Source organism: Ceratotherium simum, chromosome X, assembly GCF_057802395.1.
Source record: "Ceratotherium simum simum isolate JZ-2026a chromosome X, ASM5780239v1, whole genome shotgun sequence".
Classification (NCBI taxonomy): domain Eukaryota; kingdom Metazoa; phylum Chordata; class Mammalia; order Perissodactyla; family Rhinocerotidae; genus Ceratotherium; species Ceratotherium simum.
Window position 1 is genome coordinate 30,699,384 of NC_141940.1, and position 13,470 is coordinate 30,712,853.

Here is a 13,470-nt window from a genome sequence, read left to right on the forward strand (position 1 = left end):
GTGAAATATTTTCCCGTTGCTAATGGTAAACTAAAAGTGACCATTAGGAAAGATAGTTAAAGGCCAAAGAACCTCCAGGAAGAAATTTTCTTGGGGATTGATGTCAAAAATATCTAGCACATCCAAATGTCAGTAGAACTCCTCCCTCGCTTAAAGTAAAAGCATGCCAAGATTTAGCTAAATATTTACAAAACAAAATTATTGCTTGATCTAATCGTTAGGGTTTAAAAGAAAACAAAGTCCCTGAAGTGTTCTTGTTCTCTTGATTTCTTCTAAAACCACTAATATTCTGGTAGCATAATATGCTACTCATGTGAGCACAGAGCTGTGCTTGTAAAAGAGCAGTACTTCATGGAAACAACAAAATGGCAAAATTCCTCTGGACAGCAAGTATGCTTAGATCATTCTGGCTCATGTTTGTGGCTAAAGGATTTTGTTTTCCATAGATCTCATAGAGATATACAACCTCAAGGGTCCTCAGTTAAGTGTTTTCTGTCGTAATACTCAGTGTTGCTGTATTGAGAATCAGAAGGAGGTTTCTTATTAAAAACAAGACAAAACAAAACTATACTTACTTGGAGATGGAGTTCCAGCATCTTCTTGGATCATTCTAGATAGTTACGGAGGTAACCTGACCAAGATCATCACCCCCTACCCACACCCTAGAGTTTGGATTCTGTAAAGATTCAGGGTAATCAACAAATGTGGTTTGGCTGAAGACCCACTCCTAGAGCTTAACACAAATGAGAGAAAACCCTTCGTGACGTTCAAACCATTTTTCTGTAGTTATAGAAAATATGAAACTACATCACCATCTCTTAAGAGAACAGCTATTGAAAACTGATTTTCTGGGCCGGCCCTGTGGCTTGGTGGTTAAGTGCGCGCGCTGCGATGCTGGTGGCCCGGGTTCGGATCCCAGGTGCGCATCGAGGCACCACTTCTCCGTTCATCCTGAGGCCGAGTCCCGCATACAGCAACTAGAAGGATGTGCAGCTACGACATACAACTATCCACTGGGGCTTTGGGGGGAAAAAATAAAAATAAATAAAATCTTAAAAAAAAAAACAAAACTGATTTTCTTAGTCTCAAATCTAATCTAACCTGCTAATGTGATTAATCTGTAACTAGGAGTCCCCCATCATGTACACCATGACAGTCTCCTGAAGTATACTGCACTCTATTTTAAGCTTAATATTAGAAAGGACCAGTTCTCCATTTCCCTTAATTGTTATAACTATAATCTATTAAATACTTATGTCCCTTTAAGTACTGCTTGCAAAGGCTGTACTAATATCAAATTAAGTGCATGCCTTTATCATGAAACATAGGCATACTGAGAACAGCAGGGAAGCATATGATAAAATGATTGCAAGATAAAATAGCTGTCTTGGAATTTTTTCACAACATTTACTCTTTTAACTCCAATTTTTTTCTGCCACCCACTCCTCACACTTTCCCCAAAATAAGACCAAAGGAAAACATTTGGGTGACATACAAAAAGACAATATTTATTTTACTCAAGCTTTCCTATAAGAAGTTAAACAATTTTTGGCATTACGAAAAATGTTCTTAACATTTTTTCACAAATCCCTTCAGTGCCCAGATGAAGAAAAAAGTTATCTGAATGAAAGAATAATGACTGTTCTTACAGTGAGTTTACTTAGGTATGTAGAGAAAAAAAATCCATATAGGTTAGACATAAAATAGTAAGTACTAGTTTCCCACACGTGATGGAAATCCCACTGATGTATTAAAGTCTCCAAGAGCTCCCAAGACCTGGGGATCACTTTTCAGCAATTATAAAACAACCATAGTTACTTCCGTAATTCACTGCCCCCTTTTCCCTCAACTATTCTACTGCTAAGAGGATGGAAACAAAATACAATTTCCCCGCTCCCAGGATGCATGACTGTCGGCATCAGTAGTTCCTTGGGTAATCAGAATATCAAAGCATCCCCTCATTGCCATCTGAATAGTATAACAAGAAAAATGGCTTTGGGTGAGGCATTTAGGTGTTTTGCTTCCCAAAATTATAAGAGACCTGGCTAGGAAGTAATCTCATTCCTATACAGGAAAATCAAATATTCTTTCTAGAGAACAGTAGGACAAAGTGGAACATCCATGCCTGTCTCCCAGCCTCAATCTGACCTCAAAAATAAAAGCACAGAGAGGAAACGCCTTGACATCTACCATCGCTGCAAACCCCAATTTCCTCAGAAAAGCCAGGGCAGTGTTCCTCCACTGCAGTGCAAGCAGGTTGCTGCTTTTGCCCAAACCTGTAGAGAGCAGGGATCTCTGGTCTTTCCTCCCCTAAGAGCAGGAATTGCAAGTAGCATCATCTTACTAATATGAATGGGTGAATGTTTGGAGAACTTGTGAGATAAAGTTCTCAAGATCCTACCAGTTATCTGAGTCTGTGTGTGTGAGGAGAGAAACACTGAAGGGGGCTTCTCATTTCCATACTTCTTTAAATTGGGACTAAGTAGGAGGAGCAGAGGGAATATATAAATGGATATGTTGTGGGGATGGGTGAGAATGGAACCCTAATGTATGCAAAAAAAATATGAATACAATGTTGGAGCCTTGGATGCTAGCTATCAATATAAGACATGAAACCTATTAATAACCATTTGTGGCGGTAAGGGCAAAGAGGAATCCTAGAGCCTGTGTTATTAAGAAAGAGAAAAAGATACAATTATTCTTTTTTTCTCAAGCAAATAGCAAAGTTCTAAGTGAAGATAATACCTCCTTTCTGTTTAGAAAATGCATAGAGAAATAGTAAATGATGAAAGCCTTCAAATAAATTCAGACTCACACAGAAGTTACAAAATATGCAAGAATTAGTCATTGTTTCTCAGTCTACTCACACTTTACCTGAGATGCAAATTACTCCCTGCTCCTCTAGGTGTTCTGAGCAGATTTATATTCTAATTTCTAATGAAAGGGGAAAGACTAAAATGAAGGGAATGAGGGAAAATGCAAAAGGGGAAGTCAGTGTGGGAATTAGGAAGTTGAAAGGTCTGAAAAATGACTGGTGGAGAAAAAGAAAGTGGTAAGAACTGAGGAATCCCAACTAGATTGTCAGCTCTTTGAGGGAGTCCATGCCTCATACCTGGGGGCCTAGCACAATCTGGACACATGGTAAATACCTGATCCGACTAGCAGAGGTGAAGAAAAAACAATACATCATTAGAGACTGCATGGTTCAAACTCTAATACCCAACAAGTCATTCTGCCTCCACTGCCCTTAAAAGCCTGCAATGGCTTTGAAAGTTCTTGGTAAAGAAGTCGCCTCTGTTTTTTCTGTAGCTGTCATCATCAGGGCCAAAAGTGATGCCTGGGCCTTTCAAAGCAGAAGAAAATGCTGCTGAAGGGGATGCTGATTCCAGACTGTTAAAAGTTTTAATAGCCACAAACATTACTCAGTGGGATCCCAAACAACAGACAGTAGATTTTATCAATTTTGTTTGCTAGATGTTCTCTGTGATTCAAGTTTGACATTAGCATTTGCGCCCAAAATGAGTTCCCCCACAAATTAAATTTGTTCATATTGTTTGACACAAAGAATACAAAGCAGGCATAGATCCCTCGGGAAGTTGTCACAACTCTTGATAAGATTAACTCTACTGCAACCATCACTTTTTGCTTTGTCTCCTAGTTTGAAGCCTTCACAAAAGATAGATATCTTTCATAATTCAATGAGAATGACTCCACTCTCTTCTCCAAAGGGCTCATTATTTTTAGTTTTTCGGTGCACGACTCAACCTAAAGACCTGTGGCTCTTATGAGCTGCCTATTTTTAAATGGTCCAGTAGTTTCCGTTTCCATTTAACAAGTTCCCAGATAACAAATGGAGAATGGGATGAATCTTTGCAAGGTCACATTGAAGGTTAAAATAAATTATCCCCATCACTGAGAGGCTCTCTTCAGGTTTTCTATCAGCACTACAGAGTCAGTTTCTTCTTTGGTTTGCTTCTCATAGATGTCATACTTCTTCCAATGCTGGAAGGGAGGAAAAAACACATCAACGATTACTTCTCTAAACAATGTTCTTTCCCTGAGTACTCACAGCCAATGCTTATACTTAGGTTTGCGTGCATGGAACCATGACGTATGTTTTCCTGCTATTTTTTTTTCTTTGGACCTAAGAATCTTCATCTATTTGAACAATTAATGAAACAAAACAATCAGGAATTAACATTAGAGGGGGGAAAGCATAGAATTGTTATATGACATTTAATGGCTATCTCAAGAGATAAACAAATTTGGACATCTCCAAAATTGGAAACAAAGTCTTTTGAAGAAGAATAAAAGGGTCGCATGTTTTTCTCACTTCAATTATTTCTACCTTTATTTTCTTACCACTCAAATTTGATCATTGTCCCCAAGATATAATAGGCTCAAAAAGTCAATAGCATCTAGGTGAATGGCAATATATAAAATGTCCCAAAAAGTCTTAGTGCAGTTAAAACTTTTGAAAGACTCTGTATTAACAGCTTCATGTAACATCATTTGCTAGAATAGGAATTATGCATAAGGTAAGCTCATCTCAAATTCAATTTAAGTGTGTCTCTTGTGGTGAAAGACAATATCCTGGTCCTTGCCTTCTTTACTTACAAATCAAGGGAAAGGGTAAAACCTGAGCTCAGTCCTCTCATCTGTAAAATAAAGTTGTTAGACTAAACCAGGGGCCAGCAAACTGGGATCTAAGGGCCAAATTCAGCAGGCCACCTGTTTTTGTAAATAAAGTTTTATTGGAACACAACCATGCCTATTTGTTTCTGTATCATCTATGGCTGTTTTCACGCTACAACAGCAGAGTTGAGTTGCTGTGACAAAGATCGGATAGTTTGCTAAGCCAAAAATATTTACTATCTGATCCTTTACAGAAAAAGTTTGCCAACCCCTGCACTAGATTATTTCTAAGCTCCTTTTCTGCTCTGATGTTTTATGGTCTATAAGCCTAGGAAATGAAATGGAAAAAAGAAAAACAGAAACATGAGCAACAATGACTATTCAGCTGCCTCAGGTTGTGCAACTGGAGATGGACTGAGCAAGTCAGGAGCATCCAGTCTTAGAGAGCGTACGGAGGGATGAGTTGGGAAACACTGCTTGAAATATCAAAATTATTCTATAGAAGTTATTTAACTATGATGTTTCTAGTAGAATGGCTAAAATAAAAATACTGACAATTCCAAGTGCTGACAAAGATACAAAGTAACTGGATCTCTAATATATTGTTGGTGGAAACATGAACTAGTACAGCCACTACAGAAAAAAGTCTGACAGTTTCTTATAAAATGAAACATACACTTACCACATGACCTAGAAATCCAACTCCCAGGTATTTACCCAAGAGAAATGAAAACATATGTCCACACAAAGACCTCTACATGAATGTTTATGACAGCTTTATTCACAAAAGCCAAAAACTTGGGCAACTCCAATGTCCTTGAACAAGTGAATGGTTAAATAAACTGTGCTACAGCCATATCATGGAATACTGCTCAGCAATAAAAAGAAATGAATTACTGACACATGCAACAACATGGATGTCTCAAGTGCATTATGCTAAGTAAAAGAAGCCAGACTCAAAAATCCATGTACTATGTGATTCCATTTATATGACATTCTGGAAAAGGCAAAATCATAGGGACAGAAAACAGATCAGTGGTTGCAAGGGTATAGGGTCAGGTGAGGAGGGTTGACTGCAAAGGGAACTTTTTGGAGGACGATGGAAATGTTCTATATCTTGATTGGAGTGGTGGCTACAAAACTGCATACATGTGCTAAAACTCTTCTACATGTACACTTAAAAAGAGTAAATTTACTTGTACATAAATCAAATCAACAAACCTGATTTTACAAAGGTGAAATACAAGGACGTCTAATAAAAAACCATCTGAAAAAATTATATAACCTTGAAAATAATGGGTTATTCAATAAATAGCACTAAGACAACTGACTAAGCATTTGACAAATAAAGTTAAACCCTGCTTCACAGACTACATGGATAAATTCCCTATGGGCTAAAGGCCTAAATGTAAAAACAAAATCAAATAAGTACTAGAAAAATATATTGGGCAACAATTACATAAATCTGAGGTAGGAAAGGGCTTTCTACACATAAAAAATAAAGGAAGATTTGACTGCATAAAAAAGAAAAAATAATTTTGTACATCATTAATCATCCTAAATATAATACAAAAGCAAACATAGATGACAAGCCAAAGGATTAATAACTGATACATAAAAGAAGCTTTATAAGCCACCAAGGAAAAGATGAATATGGCAGGGAAAAAATGGATAATGAACAAGAATTTCACAAAAGAATTAAGTCAAGCCAATGAATATAAGAAAAATATATAAAGTTCATATGTAAAATTAAAACAAGATACCCTTTTCTCATCTATCAAACTGGCAAAAATGTTTTTAAAAATTAGATATATTTATGCCGGCAAAAGTGTGGCAAAACAACCACTCAGACATGCTACTGGTAGGTATATAAGTTGGTACAACCTAGTTGTAATCTACGCTTCTTGTGAAAAATTTAACTGTATATATTCTAATGCCCCATTTCCTTAATATGAAGGAATCATACCCTACATATGTAACCAGGGTGCTTAATTTAACAGCATATATATTTTTATATATCAGTAAAATACATCTGCCTCATTTTCTTTAACCTCTGCATAATATTTCATTGCATGAATGCACCATAACTCATTTAACCAGTATCCTTAATAGATATTTAACTTGTATATCCTTTCTGGATGAAAATTTGTCAATAGCAATCAGAGTTTAAAATGTAGATAATCTCCTTTGATCCAGCAATCATACTTATAACAATTTATCCCAAGAAAGTAATAAAATGTATATGTTAATATTTGCTATGAAATGCTGTCTATAATAATGAAATCTAGAATTCACCTAAATGCCCAATATTAAGGACTTGGTTAAATACATTATGATATAGTCACACAATGGAAAACTATTTAGCCATTAAAAAGTATATTATAGGACCAGGGTTGGAAAACATTTTCTGTAAATGGCCAGACAATAAATATTTTTAGCTTTGAGGGTCATATAGTCTCTGTCCCAATAGCTCAACTCTGCTGTTGTAGACAATATATAAATGAATACGCATGGCTGTGTTCCAACAAAACTTCCTTTATGGACACTGAACTTTGAATTTCATATCATTTTCATGTGCCATGACATAATATTCATCTTTAGATTTTTTTCAATTATTTAAAAGTATAAAAACCATTCTTAGCTTGCAGGCTGTACCACAAAGTGGCAGGCATGATTTGGCCCATGGTCTGTAGTTTACAGAGAAATCCTGGGAGGAAGGTGATGGTTGGCAGCATAGTTTTTTGAATCGCCCCTAATGCCTCCATAAAAAACACAAGTAGGAAAGCAAAACCAAAACCCAGAGGTACAATCTACAACAAAACCAGATGAAAATGATTCTCCCACGAACCATGAAATATGAGTGGATGGGGACAAATTAGAGATAGCTACAAGACCAGAATGGTATCAGCTGTGGAAGGCTAGGAAGAGGGAATCAGCACGTCATCTGATAGATCTAAGAACTCTAAAATAACTCACTCAAAGCTCAACAAGATAATTATGAACAACAGCTGAGACTGGCAGGGGTCTGCACCTTCAAATGGCAACTGAGTGCAAGGAGTCCCTGGTACAGCCTGGGAGCCGCCTGGGCCCGTGAACTCTCAAAACCATCCAAAGCTCTATTCCAGGGCAAAGTCCCACTCTGAGGAGAAACTGGTGGAAAAAGACTCCACATTGGCCAGGACAGGGACAAGAGAGAGAAAACAGAAGGTCTAGATAAAAGTAGAGGAGGCAGACAGGCAGGGCCAGGAAATTTCAGAAAGGAATTTACTATAATTTTGAACACTTCTCAAAAACAGTAGAAGATGCAACTCTAGAGCCATGAAATTAGGAAAAAACCTACCCTAAATCAAGCCTTCTTCTAAAACTTCAGGGAAACTAATTTCATGTAAAAATAAGCAACAGAATACTATCCTTACAGAATTAAAACATGCCAGAGATATATGTCCACAAAAATAGATGAAAATTATAATCTAATATTTCAAAACTAGCTAAAATATATTAAGTAAAAGTTATAGGATATGAAAAATGTACATGATATCGAAGAATATAAAAATTTGTAATAAGAACAACTCAGAAATGACAGGATAAAACTCTGGAAAGAATTAGAAGTAAAAGAAAATAATCATTTCAGAAATGAAGACTAAGCTAGAAGGAACACATGGGCAAATAAACACAACAGATAATAGCTTAAGAGAAACAGAAGATAAAAAGTAAGGTTTTTTTAAGTAAAAAGAAATGAAGGTGAATACAAAATATTCAAGAGGATGTGACAAATACAAAAGACAGGCAAAGAAAACAAGGGAACAGAATAACAAAGAATGACCAACACCACCAAGACATATTCTGGTAAAATTATTGGACTTTGAGGAAAAAAAAAAATCTTTTGACAAACAGGCAGAAAAGACCAAGTGTTTTAATACAGAAAGAAAATTACATTGTCAGCAGACTTTGACAACATTTTATGCCAGAAGAAAATAGATGACATATTTAAGATACCCAAGGCAAGAACATGTGAGCCACGGATTTTATATCTAGCTAAAATGACTTTCAATTATTAATGCAGCAAACTCCATCAATGTGTAAATAATTCAGGAAATGTTGGTCCCATGAATCCTTGAGAAAACTTTTAGAGCTTCAAACAACCAAAATGACTGGAGAGACATCAACATAAAGACCAGTAGTGAGTATCAGATAAATACCCACACGGAATTAAGACTAAATGAGGGCTATAAGGGAGACACTATCATGTATAATGGCCTTATGCACTGACAGTGTAGATACTGGACAACTTTAAAAATGGGGAGAGAATGGGGAGAACATATAGCAAAATTGCTCTTTTCAATAATCCTTAAAAAATATTTTATAATTTACCAAAAGTTCAGAAATTCCTTTTAATTCCACCTGTTTCTCTCCCATCTGTTAAATTTAAATAAAAGCATGAGCATTTTATTAAAACATATTATATAATATGATTGGTTAAAAGTGAGGATTGAAGATTCAGGATGCCCAGGTTCAGATCCCAGCTCTGACACTTGTCAGTTAAGTTTAGATCCTGGCTCTGCTGTGTACTAGCAGGCTAACCTTGAGCAAGTTACACATAATCCCTCTGGTGCCTCATTTTCTTCATCTGTATAATGGAGATAATATCCACTGCAGGATGGGGACAAATTAATGAGGAAAGTGCTTAGAAAAGTGCCTGATACATAGTAAAAGTCCAATAAGTCAGAAATATCACTATTGTTTGTTATTACTATTATTCTATTTACCAATAAAAGGCTTTCCATTTCTCTATGTTGTTCATATAACAGTAAATATGGTTATGTCTGGGTGAGAGCATTAAGAGTGATTTTATTTTTCTCTTTTGATTATCTGTATTTCTAATGTCTCTACAATACATACATATTGCTTTTAAAAGAAAAAATATTTTAAATTTTAAAAATCTACCCTGAATATTACAGTTTCATTGGTTTGTGGTCATTAGACCCAATGCTTGGCTGTGCTAGCCAGGAAAAAAGCAATCTGTTTTACATTAATTTTTTTAATTGCCTTTTTCATTTCCAAAACTTGGATTACTCTCATTTTCACCCATCATCAGCATCATGGCCTTTTTCTGCATGCCGCTTCTATAATATGTTCATATAAGGTAAAAGGAACGAATGTGAAGGGTCTGACCTGTTATTCAATTTTGTGAATTATATTTCAGTGTAATTTTAAAACTACTTGTAGGAAAAAAAAATAAATCTACAAAATTACCAGTCCATAATTCAATTCTTACACTGCCAACTTTTTAAACAAGGTAATCAGCAATAGAATAATGGCCAAAGAGGAAAAACATCAGAGATGAAAAAAAATCAGTTTAGGAAGTTAACACAACTGGCTTTTAGTTGTTAGTCATCTAAGCCCAGCAAAACAGTCTGTTATACAAGCTTTTATATTTTAAAGACATAAACAAATTTCATAGTCTAATGGAACATCAAGTCTCAATTTAAGAGTACTTTCAAGATTTGGTTACTTCCCACAGTGACTTTCCATATAAGTGAAGTGGGTCTCTTGAACCTAAGCACTATACAAAAACACTGACCTTTTGGATACAAGTCAACAGATTATATGCCCCAGTTTTCTTCAGATCAACATTCACAATAGAAAGTTGTACAACATGAATTGTAGATCCCCATGCCTTAACATCATTGCAGCTTAAAAAAGAAGTAGTTGAATGTGGTGTGGAGGGGGCTAATTCGGTACCATTGGAGGTGGCTATTAATCCAAACCCCTCACTTTAAAAATTGATAATTAAAGGGAAAGAATAACCATGTATCCTGCCTTTCTAGCAGAAACTGAATTTCAGAACAACCAAAGAGCCTAGTGGATGACTGAAAGCAGTGCTTTATAGAAAAGTGCCAGCTTATAAATGTAGATTAAATGATAGATGAGAAAAATTGTTACTTCACAGCCCCTAATGAAATTATTGATTCAAACAAGGATACCAACTGGCATAAAAAGCATTAGCTGAAGAGTTGACAGAGTGCTAACATAACACCACACAGATTATCTTCAGGTGGCAAGGGGGGAACTAAGTGTAGATGGCAGAAAGGGACACGCTGTGATCACCTGAAATACAGTGGTCAATCTTAGCCTCACTAATGGTGGGACAACTGGATATTACCTGTCTCCCAACAACTGGGACAGTTAGAAAAATTTACATATGGACTGAGTATTAGATGATATTAAGGAACTAATAATTTTTAAAGTACAGTCATGCTATTTTGGCTATGTAGGAAAGCATTCTTAGCTTTTAAAGATACATACTGAAGTAAAAAAAAAGTCAACTCCAAGTTAAAAAGTTGCTTTCCAATGAGGAATGCAAAACTGGCACAGTACTGAAAATATAATTGGTTTCCAAGAAGCGGAGGAAGAATAGATAATATTTTATGGATGAAGAAGAAATGCAGATGCAGAGGAGAAGCAATTCCCTCTGCACAGCACCCCCTCCAACTCGCCGCCAAATATGGCCAGAAGCCCAATTAGTCACAAAGAAAAGGCAAATAGCGAAGCAACAGGAGGAAATGCTGTTGGCCAAAATGTTACTACAGTGATGAACAAAACATCATCAAAACACCAGAAACCTTAAGGAAAACTACACAGAAGACTGAATTTCTTTGTGGCCACACCAAAATAAATTTTTTTAAGAACCACTATTGATGGTGTAGTGTGGAAGAAGAAAGTGTTTAGAAAGGGCATGGCTGGGCCGGCCCCGTGGCTTAGCGGTTAAGTGCGCGCGCTCCGCTACTGGCGGCCCGGGTTCGGATCCCGGGCGGGCACCAACGCACCACTCCTCCGGCCATGCTGAGGCCGCGTCCCACGTGCAGCAACTAGAAGGATGTGCAGCTATGACATACAACTATCTACTGGGGCTTTGGGGAAAAAATAAATAAATAAATAAAATTATAAGAAAGGGCATGGCTTATTTCTTTGGATTAGGAGTCAGTAACTTTGGGCTACAAGGGCTTCTAGTTCAGGTTCTGCAATTACCTCTCTCCGTGATAGTCCTTGAGAAATTACTCTGTGGCCCCCAATGTCCCCATCTCTAAAGTGAGGGGGTAGGACGAGAACCTAGAGTTTTTAAAATGTATAATTAAAGATAAATAATGAAACATGTAAAAATCTACCTCATTAGATGACCTCTAGGGCCATGTTCATTCTATAAATTGATAATTCTAGGAGTAAAAAGTCTTTCTGCTGCATATGCAGTTCAATTTGTGAGGATTGCTGCCATGTAAAGAAAGTGGAGTATTCATTTGGTTAAAAAGCAAACGTGAAAATTTGTTCTATCACCCTTTCCCCTGTCTGGCATTTTTATTATACTTTTAGTTTTAAACACTGATTTTATTTAATGGTCTGCAACCACCACAAACAAAAACATCTTATGCTTTTAGTGGTCATCTTGTCAGTGTATCCGCCTCACTAAATTATAGAATTATCTGACTCATCGGGACAACATATTATCCTCTAGATAGCAAATTGAAAAAAAGCAATTTTCCCATCTCTGAGAAAGATAATTGATCTGATTTTGCTATGAATGTTACCATCATTCACTCTATCACCCAGGCTTGAAACCTGGAAATTATTTTTCACTCTCCCACCTTTCATCACCCATACAGAGTCACCAAGTCATAATAAGTTTCCCTTAATAATGTCTCTTGCATCAATCTCCTCTGCTACCACCCAAGTTCAAGTCCCTATTATCTCTCAGACCTGGATGACCACAACATTCTCTTTTCCCTTAATGACTCGTACAGGGTTTCTTTTTATTATAAAAGTAATACATGCGCATTATAGGCAATTTGGAAATTTCAGTAAGGTAGAAAGAGAATAACATAAATTATCCACAATCTTTCTGCCCAGAGATAATCATTTTGACTCATTTCCTTCCACTCATTGTTCTATGTATATATTAATGCATTTTTTAAAATTAAGATTATAATATACTACACATTTATATGTTTCTTACTTTTATATCATGAATATTTTGCTACATTCAGTGCTTTGAAAACCTAACTTTTTTTTAAAACTAATTCTCGATTGTTGATGTTTCATTAGTTTCTAATTTTTCATCTTAGAAACAAATGTTGCACTGACCATCCTTGTGCCATTGTTGGTTTATTTCCTTAAAATAGATTCCTAAAAGTATAATCACAAGACTAAAGATTCTTGTTACATTTTACCAAGTTGCCCTCTGGAAAGAATATATACCATGTTACAGGCCCACCAGCAGTGCATGAAAAGTGCCAGTTCCCCATCCACTTGTTAACACTGGATATTATCACTTCTTTAGGAATTTATTAGGCTAGAAGTTTACATCTCATCAATGCTTTGGTTGTATGTCTTATATATATTAGTGAGTCCAAGCATGTTTGCACAGATATTAGGCATTTGTGTCACAGCACTTTAGTCTTCATTCTGCTAAGAGGGGGAGCAAACTCAAACGTCTTCAGGAGTCCGGCATGTTAGGTCAATGTGTGAAACCACAGTGGGAATCGGGAATAGCAGGGCCTAAGGTGAATTGGTAGAGTGTCTGCCCTGTTTAAGATTCCAAACTGAAAAATGTTAAATATATCACACTGGCCAAACAAAACATCTATGGGGCAAATTTAGGACTACGTTCCCATTTTGCTACCATGCTAGTGCCTCCCCTCTCTAATCCATTCTCTCCAGATTGTTGGCAGAATGGCATTCCTACTACCTTCCCATATAAGGCCAATCATAATGTGACTCCAAATCTTTTTCTCAGAACCCCCCTATCCCAACTTTCTACTTCTAGCCTACAGAATTCTTTGA

At 36.4% G+C, this 13,470-nt stretch overlaps 1 protein-coding gene across 1 annotated transcript in view; it reads right to left on the minus strand.

The window, feature by feature from the left end:
• Positions 1 to 1,487: 1,487 nt before the first annotated feature.
• IL13RA1 (interleukin 13 receptor subunit alpha 1) overlaps positions 1,488 to 13,470 on the minus strand; it is a 54,333-nt gene continuing 42,350 nt past the window's right edge. Inside the window, exon 11 of the mRNA XM_087427283.1 lies at positions 1,488 to 4,002. Within this exon, the coding sequence (XP_087283409.1) occupies positions 3,910 to 4,002 (93 nt within the window). The 3' untranslated portion in view covers positions 1,488 to 3,909. The remainder of the gene's footprint in view (positions 4,003 to 13,470) is intronic.